This window comes from Aphidius gifuensis, linkage group LG6, assembly GCF_014905175.1.
Source record: "Aphidius gifuensis isolate YNYX2018 linkage group LG6, ASM1490517v1, whole genome shotgun sequence".
In the NCBI taxonomy this organism is placed as follows: domain Eukaryota; kingdom Metazoa; phylum Arthropoda; class Insecta; order Hymenoptera; family Braconidae; genus Aphidius; species Aphidius gifuensis.
The window spans coordinates 6,140,536-6,159,446 of record NC_057793.1 but is presented as its reverse complement, the minus strand read 5'-3'; the positions used below and the strand labels follow the sequence as shown (position 1 = coordinate 6,159,446).

General features: G+C 24.1%; 7 protein-coding genes across 13 annotated transcripts in view; 4 read left to right on the top strand and 3 right to left on the bottom strand.

The window, feature by feature from the left end:
• The first annotated feature begins 55 nt into the window (after window positions 1-55).
• Window positions 56-3,456, top strand: LOC122859045 (protein unc-45 homolog B). The gene is made up of 2 exons (XM_044162393.1): window positions 56-320; window positions 405-3,456. The coding sequence occupies exon 2, from the start codon at window positions 407-409 to the stop codon at window positions 3,236-3,238; it is 2,832 nt and encodes a 943-aa protein (XP_044018328.1). The 5' UTR covers window positions 56-320; window positions 405-406; the 3' UTR covers window positions 3,239-3,456.
• Window positions 3,318-5,693, bottom strand: LOC122859046 (cell division cycle 7-related protein kinase-like). Its single transcript, XM_044162394.1, has 9 exons — window positions 5,350-5,693; window positions 5,003-5,225; window positions 4,839-4,932; window positions 4,631-4,773; window positions 4,430-4,535; window positions 4,174-4,357; window positions 3,941-4,090; window positions 3,752-3,849; window positions 3,318-3,650 (listed from the first exon to the last, which is right to left on the bottom strand). Exons 1-9 carry the CDS (start codon window positions 5,387-5,389, stop codon window positions 3,528-3,530), a joined length of 1,161 nt encoding a protein of 386 aa, XP_044018329.1. The 5' UTR covers window positions 5,390-5,693; the 3' UTR covers window positions 3,318-3,527.
• A 37-nt stretch (window positions 5,694-5,730) lies between these two features.
• LOC122859047 (beta-1,3-galactosyltransferase 6) lies at window positions 5,731-6,867 on the top strand. The gene is made up of 2 exons (XM_044162395.1): window positions 5,731-6,433; window positions 6,501-6,867. Exons 1-2 carry the CDS (start codon window positions 5,736-5,738, stop codon window positions 6,784-6,786), a joined length of 984 nt encoding a protein of 327 aa, XP_044018330.1. The 5' UTR covers window positions 5,731-5,735; the 3' UTR covers window positions 6,787-6,867.
• A 178-nt stretch (window positions 6,868-7,045) lies between these two features.
• On the bottom strand, window positions 7,046-9,302 carry LOC122859044 (inhibitor of growth protein 4). Its single transcript, XM_044162392.1, has 3 exons — window positions 8,881-9,302; window positions 8,033-8,667; window positions 7,046-7,946 (listed from the first exon to the last, which is right to left on the bottom strand). The coding sequence occupies exons 1-3, from the start codon at window positions 8,915-8,917 to the stop codon at window positions 7,845-7,847; spliced, it is 774 nt and encodes a 257-aa protein (XP_044018327.1). The 5' UTR covers window positions 8,918-9,302; the 3' UTR covers window positions 7,046-7,844.
• Window positions 9,303-9,611: 309 nt separating this feature from the next.
• On the top strand, window positions 9,612-14,538 carry LOC122859043 (protein suppressor of forked). The gene is made up of 9 exons (XM_044162390.1): window positions 9,612-9,989; window positions 10,228-10,419; window positions 10,496-10,528; window positions 11,725-11,822; window positions 11,906-12,059; window positions 12,133-12,366; window positions 12,467-13,523; window positions 13,614-13,748; window positions 13,852-14,538. The coding sequence occupies exons 1-9, from the start codon at window positions 9,963-9,965 to the stop codon at window positions 14,064-14,066; spliced, it is 2,145 nt and encodes a 714-aa protein (XP_044018325.1). The 5' UTR covers window positions 9,612-9,962; the 3' UTR covers window positions 14,067-14,538.
• A 524-nt stretch (window positions 14,539-15,062) lies between these two features.
• On the bottom strand, window positions 15,063-16,034 carry LOC122859042. Of its 2 annotated transcripts, none has more exons than XM_044162389.1 (3): window positions 15,901-16,034; window positions 15,391-15,788; window positions 15,063-15,297 (listed from the first exon to the last, which is right to left on the bottom strand). In XM_044162389.1, exons 2-3 carry the CDS (start codon window positions 15,764-15,766, stop codon window positions 15,203-15,205), a joined length of 471 nt encoding a protein of 156 aa, XP_044018324.1. In that variant the 5' UTR covers window positions 15,767-15,788; window positions 15,901-16,034; the 3' UTR covers window positions 15,063-15,202. The 2 variants fall into 2 exon arrangements, with proteins under 2 accessions (XP_044018324.1, XP_044018323.1); XM_044162388.1 differs by having other exon boundaries at window positions 15,147-15,297; window positions 15,897-16,013.
• A 1,332-nt stretch (window positions 16,035-17,366) lies between these two features.
• LOC122859041 (fasciclin-3) overlaps window positions 17,367-18,911 on the top strand; it is a 151,097-nt gene continuing 149,552 nt past the window's right edge. For 3 of the 6 annotated variants that reach the window (XM_044162383.1, XM_044162387.1, XM_044162385.1), the window contains exon 1: window positions 17,367-17,915. In XM_044162383.1, the coding sequence (XP_044018318.1) occupies window positions 17,828-17,915 (88 nt within the window). In that variant the 5' untranslated portion in view covers window positions 17,367-17,827. The remainder of the gene's footprint in view (window positions 17,916-18,911) is intronic. The other 3 variants (XM_044162381.1, XM_044162386.1, XM_044162384.1) reach the window with 1 other exon arrangement.

Below are 18,911 nucleotides of genomic sequence, written 5' to 3'. Positions count from 1 at the left end.
TCTTTTATGTAAATCTGCAAGTGTGTATGTGTGTGTGTGTTTATTTATTTTCTGTCATCTTGATTTGATTTTTTTATTTTTATTTTCATCAACAGTGCTTCCTTTTCTGGTAAACAATAATTTCGAAATAAAATCCAAAAATAAACTATCACAAGAAGAAGCCATCTAGATGCCTCTAGAATTTTCTTTTTTAATTGTATTTAATTGAGTGCATTGGTGGTGCACTATTCAGTTAAATTTTGACAAACAAGTGTATAACATTTACAAGAAAAAAAAAACAAAAACAATTCAACAACAAAAACAATAATAAAAAAAATCAAGTAAGTTTTTTGATAAATTAAATTATTTATTTGATTAAATTATATTACAATTTTCTAATTAATGCTTTTTATATTTTATTTCAGAAATGACTAAAGATAATTTATCACCACAAGAATTAAAAGAAAGAGGTAATGAAGAATTTAAAAAAGAAAATTGGTCTGGTGCTTTGGAGTACTATACAAATGCATTGAAATTAACAACAATTGATGATTCAGAAAAAGCTGTATTTTTAAAAAATAGAGCAGCTGTTTATTTGAAACAAAAAGATTATGAAAATACAATAATTGATTGTGATGAAGCATTAAAATTATCACCAAATGATCCAAAAGCATTATTTAGAAGATGTCAAGCACTTGAAAGTTTAAAACGTTATGAAGAAGCATACAGAGATGCACGTCATATTATTAATATTGATCCAACAAATAAACCAGTTAAAACAATATTATCACGTTTATTTGAGATAGTACAAGAACGTCATAAATATAATTCTCAAACAAGTGCAAAAGTACAAAAAATGTTTGAAGTTGCATTTGATATTAATGTTGATAAAGATAAACGTGAAACAGCAATGAATAATTTACTTGTATTATCACGTGAAACAGCTGGTGCTGAAATAATGTTTAAAGCTGGTGTTATTGGTAAAATATTACAAATATTAAAAATTGAAAAAACAAATGAACTTGTTATTCTTTCTGGTATACGTATTATTGCTGAGCTATGTAAAGATAATGCTGATAGAACAGAAAGTATTATTCATGAAATTGGTATACCATGGTTTTTAGAAATAATAAATAGTAATAATGAGGATAGAGTTACAGCAGCACAATATTGTATGCAAACAGTATTAAATAGTTACAGTGGTATGAATAATAAACCAGATACAAAACCAAATAAAGAATTAGCTGAAAAATATAAAAAAGAAATTGATACATTATTATCATGTTTAGTTTTTTGTACAACAAATCGTACAATAACTGGTCTTGCTAGAGATGCAATAATTGAATTAATAATGCGTAATGTACATTATCAATATCTTGATTGGGCTGAAAGATTAGTTGAAATACGTGGCCTACAAAGATTAATGGAAGTTGCTAGTGAACTTGAAGAATATAAATATGAATCAGCAATGAATATAACATCATCAACAAGAACAGTAACAAGTGTATGTCTTGCTAGAATATATGAAAATATGTATTATGATGCTGCTAAAGAAAAATTTACATCAGCTATTGATGAATATATTAAAGATAAATTATTAGATCCAGAAATTGAAGCAAAAGTACGTGTTACTGTTGCAATAACAACATTATTACTTGGTCCACTTGATGTTGGTAATGCAATTATTGCCAGAGATGGAATATTACAAATGATACTTGTTATGGCAACATCAGATGATATATTACAACAAAAAGTTGCTTGTGAATGTATTATTGCTGCTGCATCTAAAAAAGATAAAGCAACAACAATTATAAGTCAAGGTATTAAAATATTAAAAAAATTATATCAATCAAATGATGATGCAATTAAAGTACGTGCTTTAGTTGGTTTATGTAAACTTGGAAGTTCTGGTGGTAGTGATGCAACAATAAAACCATTTGCTGATGGTGCAACATTAAAATTAGCTGAAGCATGTAGAAGATTTCTTATTAATCCAAAAAAAGATAAAGATATGAGAAAATGGTCAATTGAAGGTTTATCATATTTAACATTTGATGCTGAAGTTAAAGAAAAATTAATTGAAGATCAATCAGCAATAACAGCTATGATTGAACTTGCTAAAAGTGGTGATAAATCAGTACTTTATGGTGTTGTTACAACACTTGTTAATTTATGTAATGCATATGATAAACAAGAAATAATACCAGAAATGATTGAACTTGCTAAATTTGCTAAACATCATATACCAGAAGAGCATGAACTTGATGATCAAGATTTTGTATCTAAAAGGCTAATATTACTTGCAAATGCTGGTGTAACAACAGCACTTGTTGCATTATCAAAAACAGATAGTCAAAATAGTAAAGAATTAATAGCACGTGTATTTAATGCAATATGTAGTCAACAAGAAGTACGTGGTATTTGTGTACAACAAGGTGGTGCTAAAGCATTATTACCATTGGCACTTGATGGTACTGAAAAAGGTAAAAAACAAGCATCACAAGCACTTGCTAGAATTGGTATTACAATTAATCCTGAAGTTGCATTTCCTGGACAAAGAATTATGGAAGTTATTAGACCATTATTAAATTTATGTAGTCCAGATTGTTCAGCATTAGAAAATTTTGAAGCACTTATGGCATTATGTAATTTAGCTGGTGTTAGTGATACAGTTAGAAAACATATTCTCAAGGAGGGAGGTTTTACTAAAATTGAAAGTTACATGTATGAAGATCATTTAATGTTACAAAGAGCTGCAACACAAGTTATGAATAATATGATGATGAATGAAGAAGTTGTACAATTTTATGAAGGTGATAATGACAGAGTCAAGTATCTTGTTATTTTAGCTGAAGATGAAGATAAAGAAACAAGTCTAGCTGCTGCTGGTGCACTTGCAATGCTAACATCTGTCAGTAAAAAAGCATGTTGGAAAATATTTGATTCTAAAAATTGGCTTGAATCAATACATTATTTATTGGCAAATCCTGATTCTGATGTACAACATAGAGGTGTTGTTATTGTATCAAATATGATACAAAGTACCAAGGAAGTTGCTGCTAAACTTATAGAAACAGATGTCATGGAAATATTAATGGCACTTATCAAAAGTGATACTGTTAAAAATCCAAAAATTAAACAAATTGCAGCATCAGCATTGGAAGCTGCTGCTAAATGGCAGCTCATATCAAAACAAGCTGATATTGATCCACCAATAATTGACACATCGACTACTAATCCATTAGAAAATATGGAGTAAATCATTAATATAAATATTGTGCCTTCAACTTTTTTTAATTCAATTGTTAATTTCATTTGTTGAAAAATAATTATTACCATTTTGTTTTAAAAAATCATTTGCATTTTATTTGTATTATTTAAATATCAATTGTTGTACTTTTAAAAAAAATAATTATAAATCTGTATTTTTAATCAATGTATAAATTGATATAATAAATTTTTTGTTTAAAGTTTACATCATGATTGTTTTTTTTTTATCTCTTTTTTCTTTTGTTAATTAATGTAAAATATATATATAAAAAAAAAAATTATACTTTTAAAAAAGGATGATTCAATGCTTCATCAGCAGTTATTCGTGTTTTAAAATCAACATCCAATAGTCTCGTAAGTAAATCATATGCTTCTGTTGAATAATTTTCTTCTAATGGGGTCTTTTTGTTTGAAAAAAACCAAAAATAAAAACCAAATAATAAAAAATATAAAATAAATAATATGTAAATTAAAAAACCAAATAAAAATAAAAAAATAATACCTTATCATTTTGAGGACTTTTGCTTCTTGATCTTAATTTTTGACATAATGTTTTTAGATCAATACCTGGTAATGTTTCACTAGTAATAAATTTTTTGCCTAAATTTTCATTAAAACAATAAATAAATAAATAATAAATTAAACAATAATTAAAATAAAAAGAAAATAAATTAAATTAAATAACAAATACCTAATTTTCTAGCACATTGTGTCATTTTTGTTGTTCCAAAAACAGTTGTTATTTCAGCAAGTGCAGTGCAGTCATCAGGACAACGAAAAAATGGTAATGTTGCACTCATTATACAAAGCATTATTATTCCACTAGCCCAAATATCAATTGCTAAAATAAAAAAGCAAAAAGAAATTAATTATAAATTGAATATAAAAAGAAAAATATTTGTATCAATTAATTTAGCTATTAACCAGATGTTTGATGAATATATTTAAATAATACTTCAGGAGCTCTGTAGCCTGGAGTACCAGCTCTTGATGCAACTTGTGATGGCTTAACAGTACAAATTGAACATACACTTGGTTTACCAAAACAATTACATGTATTTAAATTTTCACTTTTATTCAGTGATTCTGTTGACAATTTACGATTGTTCTAAAATTAAAATTAAAACATATTTAAGCATTATTAAAATTATTTTAATATTTATATATAATTGATACTCACTTCATCAGTTTTTTTTCTTTGACGATGATCATCAACTTGTTGTTTCGTGACTAATGCTTTAGTGTCATTGCAATTTTGAGCCAGTCCAAAGTCAACAAGTAAGTATCTATTTATAAAAAAATTAATATTCATTAATATTGGACTTTAATCAAGCCAAAATCATGATGATGATGATGATGATGTTGATGTTGTTACACTCACTTTCTATTGCGTCTGTCGTATAAAAAATTACTTGGTTTAACATCACGATGAAGAACATTAAATAAATGTACTTTTCTCAGGGCTATCATCAGTGCTCTCATGTAATTTTTTAGCTCCAAATTATCCATATTATAAAAATAATCCTGAAATTAAATTTTTAAAAAATTAGATTAACACTTGATAAGTGTATATTGTTGTTTTTACTCACTGTGAATTTTGTATGACGCATGTATGGCATTACAAATGCAACTGAGCCTTCATTTCTAACACAAAATTCAATTCCAACAACATTATCAGCTCCACTAAAATTAATTAATCATATTATAATTTATTTTATAGAAAAATAAGTACTTGTTAATGATTAAAATTTACCCAATTTCTTGTAAACATTGAAGTTCACGTGCAATTCTATTTTCTGGATAAGTTGGTATTAAATGTTTAATTGCAAATTTTTTACTTTCTTTTGATGATTTCATTGTTGCTAAATAAACATTACTAAATGTACCTTCACCAATTTTAAAATGTACATTAAATAATTGACGTAAAACTGGTAAATTATCTAACATTTTTTCAATAGCTGCCTCTTGATAAGTTTCTTAATATAAAAAAAAACATGAAAAATTAATAAAACATTTTTATAACCTAAATAATTAATTTACATAATAATTTTATTATAGGCAATACATTGTTGTATTGTTTTTTTTTTTTTAAATAAATACCTTCTTCTCCATTTTGACTATTATTAGCAGCAACACTCATTGTTTTATTAATTATTATTTATGTTAATTAGCTAAAAATATATGACAACTTTATCAAAAAAAATAAATAAATAAAATCATCAAGATTTGGCGCCAAACAATTGTTATTATTTTTTATTTCTATTTTGTTTGCTAAATAAAAAAAAATATAGAACACTGTGGATCCAATAGAAAGCCTGGATGATTCTGTTTTTTTTTTCTCTCTCTGTGTGTCACTGTGTGTTGACAAAAATTAAATGCCAACAACAAACAGCTGATTTAAAAAAGAGGGATAACTTTGCACACAAATACACACATGACAGTTTAAAAAACAATGTTAATTTGTAATAAAATTATAAAACAATAAAATGGTTATACAAATAAAACGTGTATTATCAAAAAAGCTACACTTTCGTTTAAACATTGCAACACTAATAATAATTACAATGATTATACTGGCATTTTATTTAATTATGACAAATAAATGTTATAAAAAAAATAATGTTAATAATAAAATAAATAAAACAAAATATAGATTATTAATTGTAATATTAACAAGACCTGATGGTATGAAAAATCGTGATGCAATAAGAAAAACTTGGTTGTCAGATAAAAATAAAAATATAAAATATTTATTTGCAATTGGAAACCTAGATGTTCAACAAGAAACAAAAGATACATTAAAATCAGAACAAGATAAATTTGGTGATCTTTTATTATTATCAAAACATCAAGATCATTATGGATCATTGAGTTTAAAAATTTTACAAGCATTTAAAATGATACATGCTGATTATGATTTTGATTATTTGTTAAAGTGTGATGATGACACATTTGTTTTGACTTCAAGATTATTAAATGAATTGGATTCTTGGGAAGACAGAGGAAGTAAAAAGGAAATTTACTGGGGTTTTTTTAATGGTAAAGCTCAAGTTAAAAGAAGTGGTCCTTGGAAAGAAGCTGGATGGAATTTATGTGATTATTATTTGCCTTATGCTGTTGGTGGAGGATATGTGTTGTCTTATAGACTTGTTGAATTTATTGCAATGAATGCTGATAGACTGAGGTAAGATGTTGTTAATTTTATTAACTTGTTACTTGACTGATTGAAAAATATTGTTATTTAAAAACAGGTTGTTCAATTCTGAGGATGTATCAGTTGGATTGTGGCTGGCTCCAGTTGCCAATATTGAACGTAAACATGATGTTAAATTTGACACTGAGTATCGATCAAGAGGTTGCTCAAATAGTTATATTGTAACACACAAACAAAGCCCAGAAAATATGCAAAGTTTACATGATTATTATCAAAGCACTGGTGTATTATGCTCAAAAGAAATTAGAAGCAGAATGAGTTATAATTACAACTGGACTGTTCCACCAAGTCAATGTTGTCATAGACAAGCTGGAATCATTTAATAATTGACAAATTAATTCACTGTTATCTTCTAGTCATAGTAACACTTGCTTCCAATTTTTTAACTTAAAAAAAACAATAAATAAAAGACTTATTAGAATTTATTATTACAAAATTTTGTATTGTTGAATTATTATAAATAAATATTAATAATGCAAATTTAAAAAGTTTCATTGGAAGTTTATTTTTTTCATCTTCATTTATTAGGAGGACTTATGTATAAAAAAAAAAAACGTATAATTACTTATATGACAATAATTGTTGTTGCTGTTTTTTTTTTTTTTTTTTTAGATTTTAAAATTCACATTTATAAAATATAAAAACATTAATCAACTATTAATAATAATAATATATATATATATTTATACAATATAGAGTATAAGATTTTCGTTAATTTTTTTGTTTTTTTTTTGTTTAATACTTGCCAATGTGAATAATTATTTATAAAATTAATTTATTAACTAATTGAGGTAGATCACAGAAATTCAAGAAACGGCCAAATTAAAAAATAATTATAATTACGTATAAAAATTAATAATAACAATATGATTATTATTGATATAAATTAAAAATAAAATAATATGTATATAATAATTTATTAAATAATTGCAAAGACGTTGTAAAAAAAAGTTTGATGGCCGAGTCTCAAAATTATTTGATAATCTGTGATAAACCATTTTATAACTATTTTTGCATTACATCTAAATTCAAATGACATGTATGTATAAACATAAAAATAGTGTTTTTTTTTTCTTTTAAAAATAAAAGAAAAATAAAATACTTGATTTTAATTAGATGCAATGCAAATACAGTCTCAAGTATTTAACTATTTGTTTGTTTTTTTTTTTCAATTTACAAAAATTTTTAAAAAATTTTTCTTTGACGTAAATTGATTATCATCAATGTGTTGCAAAAAATGATAAAATAAATAAATTATTACTGGATGATGATAAATTGCAATGTGATTAGTACATTAATTAATTAAAAAATAATAATAATAGTAATAATAATAATCGACACTGTCGATGATAATCACAATTAACAAATAAAAAAAAAAAAATTATTTCTTTTTTCTATCCAGCGTACATTTTGGACAAAACCATTTGCCTTTTGGTTTTGTCGTCAGGCCAACACATGAAAAATGGAACCATTCAATTGGACACTAAAACAATAATAATAATATAAAAATTAATTAATTGAATAAAACATGTATATTATAATAATACAAGTTAATATATAAATACATACATCAGGATTGTCACAACCAATCATTTCACCATATGATACTTGATGACATAAACAATATGTTGGTTCATTTGGATCAACTGGCATATCAAGTACATCAGCTGGATGACCAATATTTGATGAATCAACAGTTGCACCACTACCAACAACACCAGTTGATGCTGATGATGTTACTGAACCACCTTTTTTTTGTTTTTTTCTTGCTGCTTTTGTTTCATCTTCACTACTTGCACCAGCAATACCTTTTTTTCTTTTTTCTTTTTCTTTTAATTTTTTTCTACCTTTTTTACTAGCATTAACTGTTTCTTCTTGTATTCTACTACTATTTAATGCTTTATCCTGTATTTCAGCTTCAAATCTAGCTAAATCAGAATCTAATCTTCTAATATGTTTATCAACTAATTCATATGTTTGAATTGCTAATTGTACTTTATCATCACCATATTCTTTAGCTTTATTAAATAAACTTTGTATATGCATTAATTGTTCTTTTTTTTTATCTGGTAATTCTTTTTTTAAATTTTTTAAATAATCATCAGCTAATTTATCAATTTCTTTCATAAGACCTTGTGCTCTTGCATCAAGATCTCGCATTAATGTAAAATTACGTTGAAGTTCAATTGGAAGATGCTCCAAACCTGGATAAATAAATTATAAAAATTAAATAATCAAAAAGTTAAAAATCACCTCAAAATCATATTATTATTATTGTTATTATTTTTCTACAATATTTATTAAATTTATTAATACTCTTTCATACTGTGTATTATTATTATTATTGTTATTTATAAATTAAAAATATAAATAAATAAAATTGTTGGAGCAAACAACATACGCATTCATATACTCACTGTCTAAATAGTGCTCCAAATAAAGTGCAGTCGTCATATTATTTCCTTAAAATTATATTATTTTTGTCTTAATATGTTGTGACTTATATTAATATTATTAAGTGTAAATTTTTGTTGTTGTTGTTGTTTTTTTTTTTTTTTTTATTGTAAACATCAGTAACCTTCAGGATCTTCAGCTTTTTGATGCAACATTGTTGTACAATTTCACAAACACATTTATAATTATTTAAAATATTATTTAGCTACTATTGTTATTAATATTTATATTATAATTTATTATTTTTTATTTTTTTTTTTTTATATCAACAATTTATAATTTATTGTAATTTTCTAGGTAGAATGCACACGATCGATGATGGAAAATGTTTTTTAATATAAAACGAGAGTAATGATTCAATAATCATGGCTGCCATAATGAAATTATTATCTTGTCTGAAGTTGCCGACAATTAGACAAAAAAAATAAAAATAATTATTTATATTTTATGATTAAAAATTATAATTTAATTTATTTATGTTTTTTTATAAATTTTTTATTTATTATTTTTATTTTTTAAAATGAAAATAAATATTGATTAGATTTTTAAAACTCCAAAATAATAAATCAGCAGTACCAACTTTAGGATCTATTTCTATTTTTTTTTTTTTTTGAGTCTCTCTCTCTCTCTCCCCCACTCTTTAATTTTCTCTCTCTTGCACACAACGGTGACCAACGGGCAACGGGCAACGATTCAACAAACGAAGCCATATTGTTTCGTGATCTCTCAAAGAGAGGAAACATTTTTTTTTATTCTCTCCAACAAATAACGCATTTATATTTTTTAATTAAAAATTTATAATAAATAAATATAATTTATTTAAATGTATATTTAACAATGCTAAGATAATTATTATTTGTAGGTTACAAATATTGCTTTGTCATAATTTTAATTAAACAATTAAATAAACAAGTGGTTGGGTGTATAATTATTTATATTTTTTATAATATATTAATATTATTATTTAGGAAAAAAAAGTGTGGTGGGCTTAAGGTTTTTCCAGGTAACAAAAATTTGTTGATAAAAAAAATTTTATTTGTACACAATGGCAGATGAAAAAGTTCAAGAATTTGTAAGTAATTTATCATTATTATTATGATCATTATATTATTTTTATGTTAATAAATAAATAAATGTTTAATTTATTTTGTTGGTTTTTTGAATATATTTTTTGCCTACATGATTATGTTGATTTAATTTTTTTGAGTTAGTTTTTATTTATAACCTAAAAATTGTATTTAATTAAAATTGTGAAAATTGTTTAAATTAACATTTTGTAGTAATAATAATTTTATGGTTTGTTTAAACAGGATTGGGGTAATGAGAAACTTCAACGAGCCCAAAAAACAGTTGATGAATCACCATATGATTTGGAGGCATGGGGCATCCTCATCAGGGAAGGACAAAATAGAACAATAACTGAAGTACGTCCAGTGTTTGAAAAACTCGTTGGAATATTTCCATCAGCTGGTCGATACTGGAAAATATATATTGAACAAGAGGTAAATAAAAAAATTCATTATAAATCATTAAGCAATTATTGATAATATTTAATTTATTATATTAATATTATTACAGATGAAAATGCGCAACTTTGAAAAAGTCGAAAAGGTATGTTAATATAATTACTTGAAAATTACAAATGAAAATTTATGTCATGGTTTTGTTTAAAAAAAAATCTTTAATATGTCTAGCCAATGAAAATTAAAAAAATAATATATTTAAAATGTTTTTTTTTATATTTTTAATCTTCATTGACTTTTGATATGAAAAAAATATTATTATAAACAGCTAAATATTTATTAAAAAATATATTTAAATAAATTTAATAATTAATAGTTTATGAAAAACAAAAAATCAAACATACAAAAAAAAAAAAACAAGCCAGTCATTTTTTTATTCATTAATTACTGTTTTTAAAAAACATTTGGGAGGTTGTTTTCTTTGAAGTTTATGTATTTTTAAAATACTTTTTATTATGAAAAAATTATTGTTAAATTATTTATAACAATTGCTATATATAATACTTCTTGGAAGAAAACTTTCTGAATGTTATCTTGCCTTGTATTCCTTCCTGAAATAAATTGACAATTTATTTATGTTGAATTAAATCTCATCTCGACGTTTCTAAATATTCAAATGAAAATGAACATTTTTTTTCTTATTTTAAAAAATTTCGTATGGTATTATTTATTTTTTTTCAAATTATATTTGAATGATGCTGTTGAGTGGATTTTCTGAAACCTGATAAAACCCAGAGTGTTGGATCTGCTTGATATTTGCTGCTATTATTTATTTATTAATTTCTTTTTTTTTTTTTATTCTTTTAAATAAATCGTCAGCTCATCTTTCATCAGGAAAAATAAGCTAAATGAAAAAATGGTACTCTCATTATTATCCCAATTTATTGTAGAAAAATAAAATCTATTTTAAACATCGGTAGAAATATTTTTTTCTCTAGAATTTCGACGAATAAATTATTTCGAAATGTACACTTACTGATGACTAATTGAATAGACCAATAAAATTGTATTTAATTAAAGAAAAATATTATGATAATAATAATAAAATCATGAAGAAAATTTTTTTAACGTTCTTATTGACTATTTTTGTGATTATTATTGTTATTAACAATGGACTAATGTTTAAGTGGAAAGTAAGTAAGGGTGTAGATATATTTTATGTTTAAAAAAAAAAATTAGATTAATAGGGATTATTCAATATTTTCTTAGTTAATAATAATTATAGTAATAAACGTCAACGTTATTTTTTTTCATTTTTTTTTTTTTTCATTTCTTTGCTAACAGCTTTTCCAAAGGTGCCTCATGAAAATCTTGAATATTGATTTATGGAAATTATATCTGTCATACGTTAAAGAAACAAAAGCCAGTTTAGCAACGTACAAGTAAGTTTGGAAATTAAAAAAAAAAAAAAAATACATACAATTATAGTTAGAGTGAAATTAAAATTTTAAAAATTTAATTATAGAGAAAAAATGGCACAAGCATATGATTTTGCACTTGATAAAATTGGAATGGACATTCACTCATTCAGTATATGGAATGATTATATATCATTTTTAAAAAATGTTGAAGCTGTAGGAACATATGCTGAAAATCAACGTATAAGTGCTGTCAGAAAGGTTTATAAATTGAATTAAAAATAATGGTAAATAGTAAATGATAATTAATTAATAATAAAATTATAAAATGTAGGTTTATCAGCGTGGTGTTATAAATCCAATGATCAATATGGAACAATTGTGGAAAGATTATATGGAATTTGAGCGTAATGTTAATCCAATGATTGCTGATAAAATGGCTAGTGAAAGATCGCGAGATTATATGAATGCAAGAAGAGTTTCTAAAGAATTAGAAGCTGTTACAAGAGGTCTTAATAGAGGTGCACCAAGTGTACCACCAACTGGACATCCTGAAGAAATTAAACAGGTAAAAATAATAATAATTGTTGTTGTTTTTCTTCATCTTTGTTTGTTTATTTGTTTGTTTGTTTAATTGAAAATATATTGATAATTGTATTTTTATTAAGGTTGAATTGTGGAAAAAATATATTGCTTGGGAACGTAGTAATCCATTGAGAACTGAGGATACATCACTCGTTGCAAAAAGAGTTATGTTTGCAATTGAACAATGTTTACTTTGTCTTGGTCATCATCCAGCAGTATGGCATCAAGCAGCTCATTTTCTTGAATTAAGCTCAAAAATATTAACTGAAAAAGGTGATGTTAATGCTGCTAAAAATTTAAGTGATGAAGCTGGTACAATGTTTGAACGTGCAACAAATACATTATTATCAAAAAATATGTTACTTTATTTTGCACATGCTGATTTTGAAGAGGGACGTGTTAAATATGATAAAGTACATCAAATATATCAAAAATTTTTAGATATAAGTGATATTGATCCAACCCTAGCATATGTACAATATATGAAATTTGCTAGAAGAGCTGAAGGTATTAAATCAGCAAGAACTGTATTTAAAAGAGCACGTGAAGATAGTAGATGTAAACATCATGTATTTGTTGCTGCAGCATTAATGGAATATTATTGTACAAAAGATAAAAATATTGCACATCGTATATTTGAATTAGGATTAAAAAAATTTAGTGATAATCCAAAATATGTATTATGTTATATTGATTATTTATCACATTTAAATGAAGATAATAATACACGTGTATTATTTGAACGTGTATTATCATCTGGTAGTTTAGAGCCAGAAAAATCAGTTGATATATGGAATAGATTTTTAGAATTTGAATCAAATATTGGTGATCTTGCTAGTATTGTTAAAGTTGAAAAACGTAGAAGTGCTGTTTTAGAAAAAATTAAAGAATTTGAAGGTAAAGAAACAGCACAACTTGTTGATAGATATAAATTTATTGATTTATATCCATGTTCACCAATTGAATTACGATCAATTGGTTATATTGAAGTATCAAATCTTGGTAGAAATAATCCAGGTGTATTACCATGTCAACAAGTTACTGAAGAAGTTGTTGTCACCCTACCAAAACCAGATATATCACAAATGATACCATTCAAGCCAAAAGTTAATCCTTTACCTGGTGAACATCCAGTACCTGGTAAGTAAAATAAATAAATAAATAGATAATGATTAACAATTTAATTATTTATATAATATATATTTATTTTAATTATTTTTAATTATTTAGGTGGAGCTTTTCCATTACCACCAACAGCTGCTCAACTTTGTACAATATTACCACCACCAGATTGTTTCAGAGGACCATTTGTTCATGTTGATACATTGATTGATGTTTTTGGAAGAATTCAACTTCCAGATCATGGTATAAAATTAATCAACCATTTTTTTATTTAATTTTATTTTTTGTTCATTTAACTTTGACTTGTAATTAATGTTTGTATATTTTTTTTTTCTTTTTAATACAGCACCACAACCAATTGCTGACAATGGCTGTGATACAAAACTCTTTGATCTTGCTAAATCCGTCCATTGGATTGTTGACGAGAGCAATGATGGCTCGTCAATTGTCGGCAAAAGAAAGCGTACACGTGTTGGTGGTGAAGACAGTGAAGATGAAGATCTACCACCACCTCCAGCAAATGATATTTATCGTCAAAGACAACAAAAACGTGTCAAGTGAAAATAATATTTTATATTTCTCTTCTATATTTCTTAACAATAATATATATATATATTTTTCCTTTTTTCAAGTGATCAAATTTATTGTCATATCGATAGTCATATCGATAGTTATTCTTTTTAAAAAAAGTGACTAATTTTTTTTTTTTTTTTTTCTTGCTAAAAAACAATAAGAAAAAAAAAACGAAAAAAATTATTTTAAACTTCGAAAATACGTAAAGCAATTATTTAAATTTATTTGACGTAAATTATTTTTTTTGAAATCATTTTTTTATGAAAAAAAAAAGTTAATTAATAATTGATGCTAATGAATTAAATAATATTATTAATAATGAATGAGAACATGATATTTTGTAAATATTAAATGTTGCCAATGGTAGATAGTGTATATAAATAATTAAAAAACATGTAATTTTTTTTCATAATAAACCGAAGCATAATGGAATCAATAAAATACAAAATAATGAATTTAATTAAATCCCAAGTATAAATTATTTTTAAATAAATATTTACATTATTTAAGGTAAATTTATTCTGCTTTTGACAGATAATAATAATAATTATTTTTATGATAAAACTTGTCATATTACGTAATAATAAACCCTCGTTTATTTTAATCAGTTAAAAATTTGTAAGGATAAATCAATCAACAATTTCTCATTATTAGAATTAATTTAAAAATAATAATAAAAATAATTTCATTATAAAGTTTAGTCATTCATCGACACGTGACTAAGAAGCTCAATGTAAATGTTATTTACCGTTGACTCTCAAACTTTATTAATAATAATTTACGTTAAACTTTATATCCCAAACTCTTTAATAATAATAAATAAATTAATAACAATAACAGTAATTGAACTAACTCACGTGAAAATATATAGTTCACACAAGTTTGCCTTGATTTTGCGTAGTTTTTTAAAAAAATTAAAACGATAAAGTTGGATCAAAGGAATAGGATATAAAATTAAAATTCGAAATAAACAAGAAAAAAAACTTGTATATTAAATTTTCAGCAAAAAAGAAGTACTCTTTAATATCATAAAAAAAAAAAAAATTGTATAAAAATATTTAACAAGATGGTATATATAATAATGGAAAAAAAAAAAATTATGAAAAATATATTATCATCAACAATTATTTCTTTTTTTTTGATTCTTTTAGTTTTCTTTTCATTTCACGTTTAAGTTCTCTATCAACAAGACTTTTGTACAGTTTGTATCCAAAGAAACCTGGAAAAAAAAAATAATATAATAATAAATTAGTAAATATTAATAAAAAAAAAATTAGATAAATAATATAATGTAAAAAAAAAAAATAATTACTAAAAATACAGCCAATGATACTGAGCATTCCAAGAAGTGTCATTGTTTGATATAAAAATCCACTAGTTGTTTTTGGTGGTGCTTCAGTATCTTCAATATTTTTCATTTGTGCTTTAGCAGCAAATGAACGTTTTAAATTTTTTTTGTCATCATCAGATAAGCCTTTCATTGAATCTAATATTTTTGATAGTTCTTGTTGAGTTGGTATTTTTCCATCTTTAAAAAATTGATTAACATCAATATTTTCTATGCTCTCGGTATCAGCTGGACCATCTTCATTTTCAACAACACCATCATCAATATCAGCTGGTGATTCAGCCAATATTCCATTTGTTGCCAAACACAGTCCCAAAATGAACCAGATTCCTCGATTCATATTTATTTATTAAAATATAGATCTAAATAAATAATATTATTAATTATATTAATTTAATAATTTAATAATTATGTTTTTCTATCATTTATGTAATTATAATTTGTAAAATTATATACCAATTGACACTTACTTACTTAGTGAATGATATTTTTCAACTACCGGCAATATGTGAAGCAAAAGCAATGTGTCCAAAGAATGTTACACGTCAGCGTTGTGTGTAGAACTGGCTTGTGGGCTGTTTCTTCCACGCCACTTTTTTTACCACGTATGCTTGCTCTGTCATACAGTCAAAATAAGAGAGGGCAATGCTTGAATTTACTTGTATCCAGGCTATCCAGTATCAATGATGCTAGCGTTATTATCATCCTCTCTTATCACCATTTTCTTTTTTTTTATATAAAATTAAAATATTAATAATATCATGGCAAAAAAAGGCGCCTATATTTAAAATTACTCCGAAAAAATAAAGCAACAAAAATTTAATCAATACAATGCTATCAAGTTGTCATAATCAAAAGTGATTTGACTTGAGATATTTGCAAGATAATATATGACTCAATGCAAACATAGATAGTAAATTAAATTTTATTTTTAAATGTTTATTAAAAATAATAATTTGTATTGGAATTTTCAAGGAGAATCGTGATACAACCACTTTAAAAGCAAGTGATCTCTCAAGCATATTAAAAATAAAAAAATAAATTTACTTGTTTAATGTGAATGGAAAAAAATTTATTTGCAATGGAAAATATAAAAATTTTTATAAATAAAATATAGTTATAGATATGTACGTGATATAAATTTATTAATATTAATTTATTATTTTTCTTTTTTTATGTATCTTGCAATATGATCAGCGCAATTACATTTAAAAATCGAAAGATTCCCTTTCTATTAACTGCAGGATTCAAAGGGATACTTGCTCCTTTTTTTTTGTTCGTATTCACAAGCGCTCCTTTTGCTTCGCGAATGAACTACTAAAAGAAAATATATAATCAGTGAAAATGTTTTTCCGGATTTTCATCTAATTACTCCGAATTATTTAATAATTTGTAGCTCATCTTTTATTTTTTTTTTACTTTCTCCTAGAATCGGCGTTATCTAGAATTTTTTTTGAGCTAATTTTGGAGTAATACGAATTAATTACGGACAAAATCCATAAAAGTATTTACACCAAGATTGCAATAATTTTTCTTACAAATTTATATTTATTTTAAGAGCAAGAAAGACACTGGTAAATTATGAAAAAAATATAAGAGTAATTACTTGTTCAATTATGAAAAAAAAAAAAAGCCGGAAAAGCCGGAAGAGACGAAAAAAAATTAGACTAGTTACGGAGCAAGTGTATCATTGTACATATTTTAAATAGAAAAGTAGATGGAATAAATTTGAATTTTCTAATTTAAAAACAAATAAAATAAAAAAAATTATTTCAATAGATATGTATCGATAATTTTAACGTTATTATTACGGAAAAATATAAATTACGGAATCCCCTTCACCGTGGCAAGTTACTTCGGATACTTGAACACGAATAATTATTCGGGTAAAATCGTATCCCGCCGAATAAACACGAAAGTATAAACTTGTATAAACGCGCGACAGACAGTCTTCGCGCGTCGAGCTATCCAGTTGGCTCCAGTTTTTTTACTAAGCCCTTTAGTTTGCACATTAGCACAACTCCAATAAATATTTATTATAATATTTAATAATAATTATTATTAAAATATAATTAATCAAATCAATTTAGAATAAATATTAAATATTTATTTGAAAATTAATTTAAAAAGTTACAAGGAAATTAAGGTGACGCATCTTTGCGTACCAAAACGGAGTTTTAATAACTAATAAAATTTGTTTAAAAAAAAAAAATAAATAAAACAAAAAGCAATTAATTTGTGTTATTATTATTTATAATTTTTTTATAAATATTAATCAACGTTTTAAAGTGTGAATTTTTTGTTTTTCTTCTTTCTAAAATATAATTAATTATAATTAATTTATTTTATTGTTTATAATAGTGTTTATTTGTTTATAATTTTGTGTAAAGTGATTAGAAAAATGGCAATGATGATGAAGAATAAAGGAGAATCATTCAAGATGTTTTTTTGGAGCTGTTTAATCCTGTGTCTCGGCGCTTCTGTTCAAGGTGTGTAATAAATTAATAATATTAACAAAAAAATTAAAATTTAATTTTTTTTATATTCTTAAAATAAAAACAAACAATTAAAAAATTATTATAAACAATTATAGCGGTCACTAATTATATTAGATTTAATTAAACAAAATTAAAAATAAAAAAAAAAAAATTAATTTGGTTTTTTTTATTTAAATAATTAGTCTTGAAATTTTAATGCAAAAAAATTATGAAAATATCTTGACTAATAATAAAAATTAATAATTATAAGTGTTAGGTACTTTGATAAATTTTTAGTTTTAATTTTTTACTAAAAAAAATATATTTTTATTGATTTTTGAGGTGAAAAAAAGATGATTTTTTTAAATGAAAAAAAAAAAAAAGCTTTTTTGTTATTCTGAACATGTTTTAACGTTGAAAGGTTGATATGCATATGTATGTAGCACATCAACATCTGACTATATATAATTCATAATTTATTTTTTAATTTTTCAGTAGTAAGAAATTTAAAATATGGTATTTCGATGGTTATCATTGTCACTTTAGTTGTGTTATTAGTTTAAAATGATAATATCTATTTTTATTTTTTAAACATCAATTTACTTTTTATTCATGTCACGATTAAAAGTATGTATATACTCAGGTGAAATACCACATTTTTGTGACACAACAAGTTTTTTTTTCCCTATTGATTTTAATAATAATAGAAAAAAAAATTTCTATCGTGTGTTAATGAGGCCTACAAATATTTACAATATATTTTTTTTATTTACTCTAATAAAACCATACAAATAATATTTCATTTTTAAATAGTAATAACAATTCTTAAAATCAAATTAAAAAAAAAATAATTTATATCATCAATAAAATAATATTATCGTTTAATTTATATTAAAAAATAAATTGAAAATATTAAATAAAATTATCGTCACGTGTGTTGATAATTAAAAAATTAAATAAAAAATATTTTCGTTTTTTTTTTCAACAATAAAAACACTGCCAGTGTTG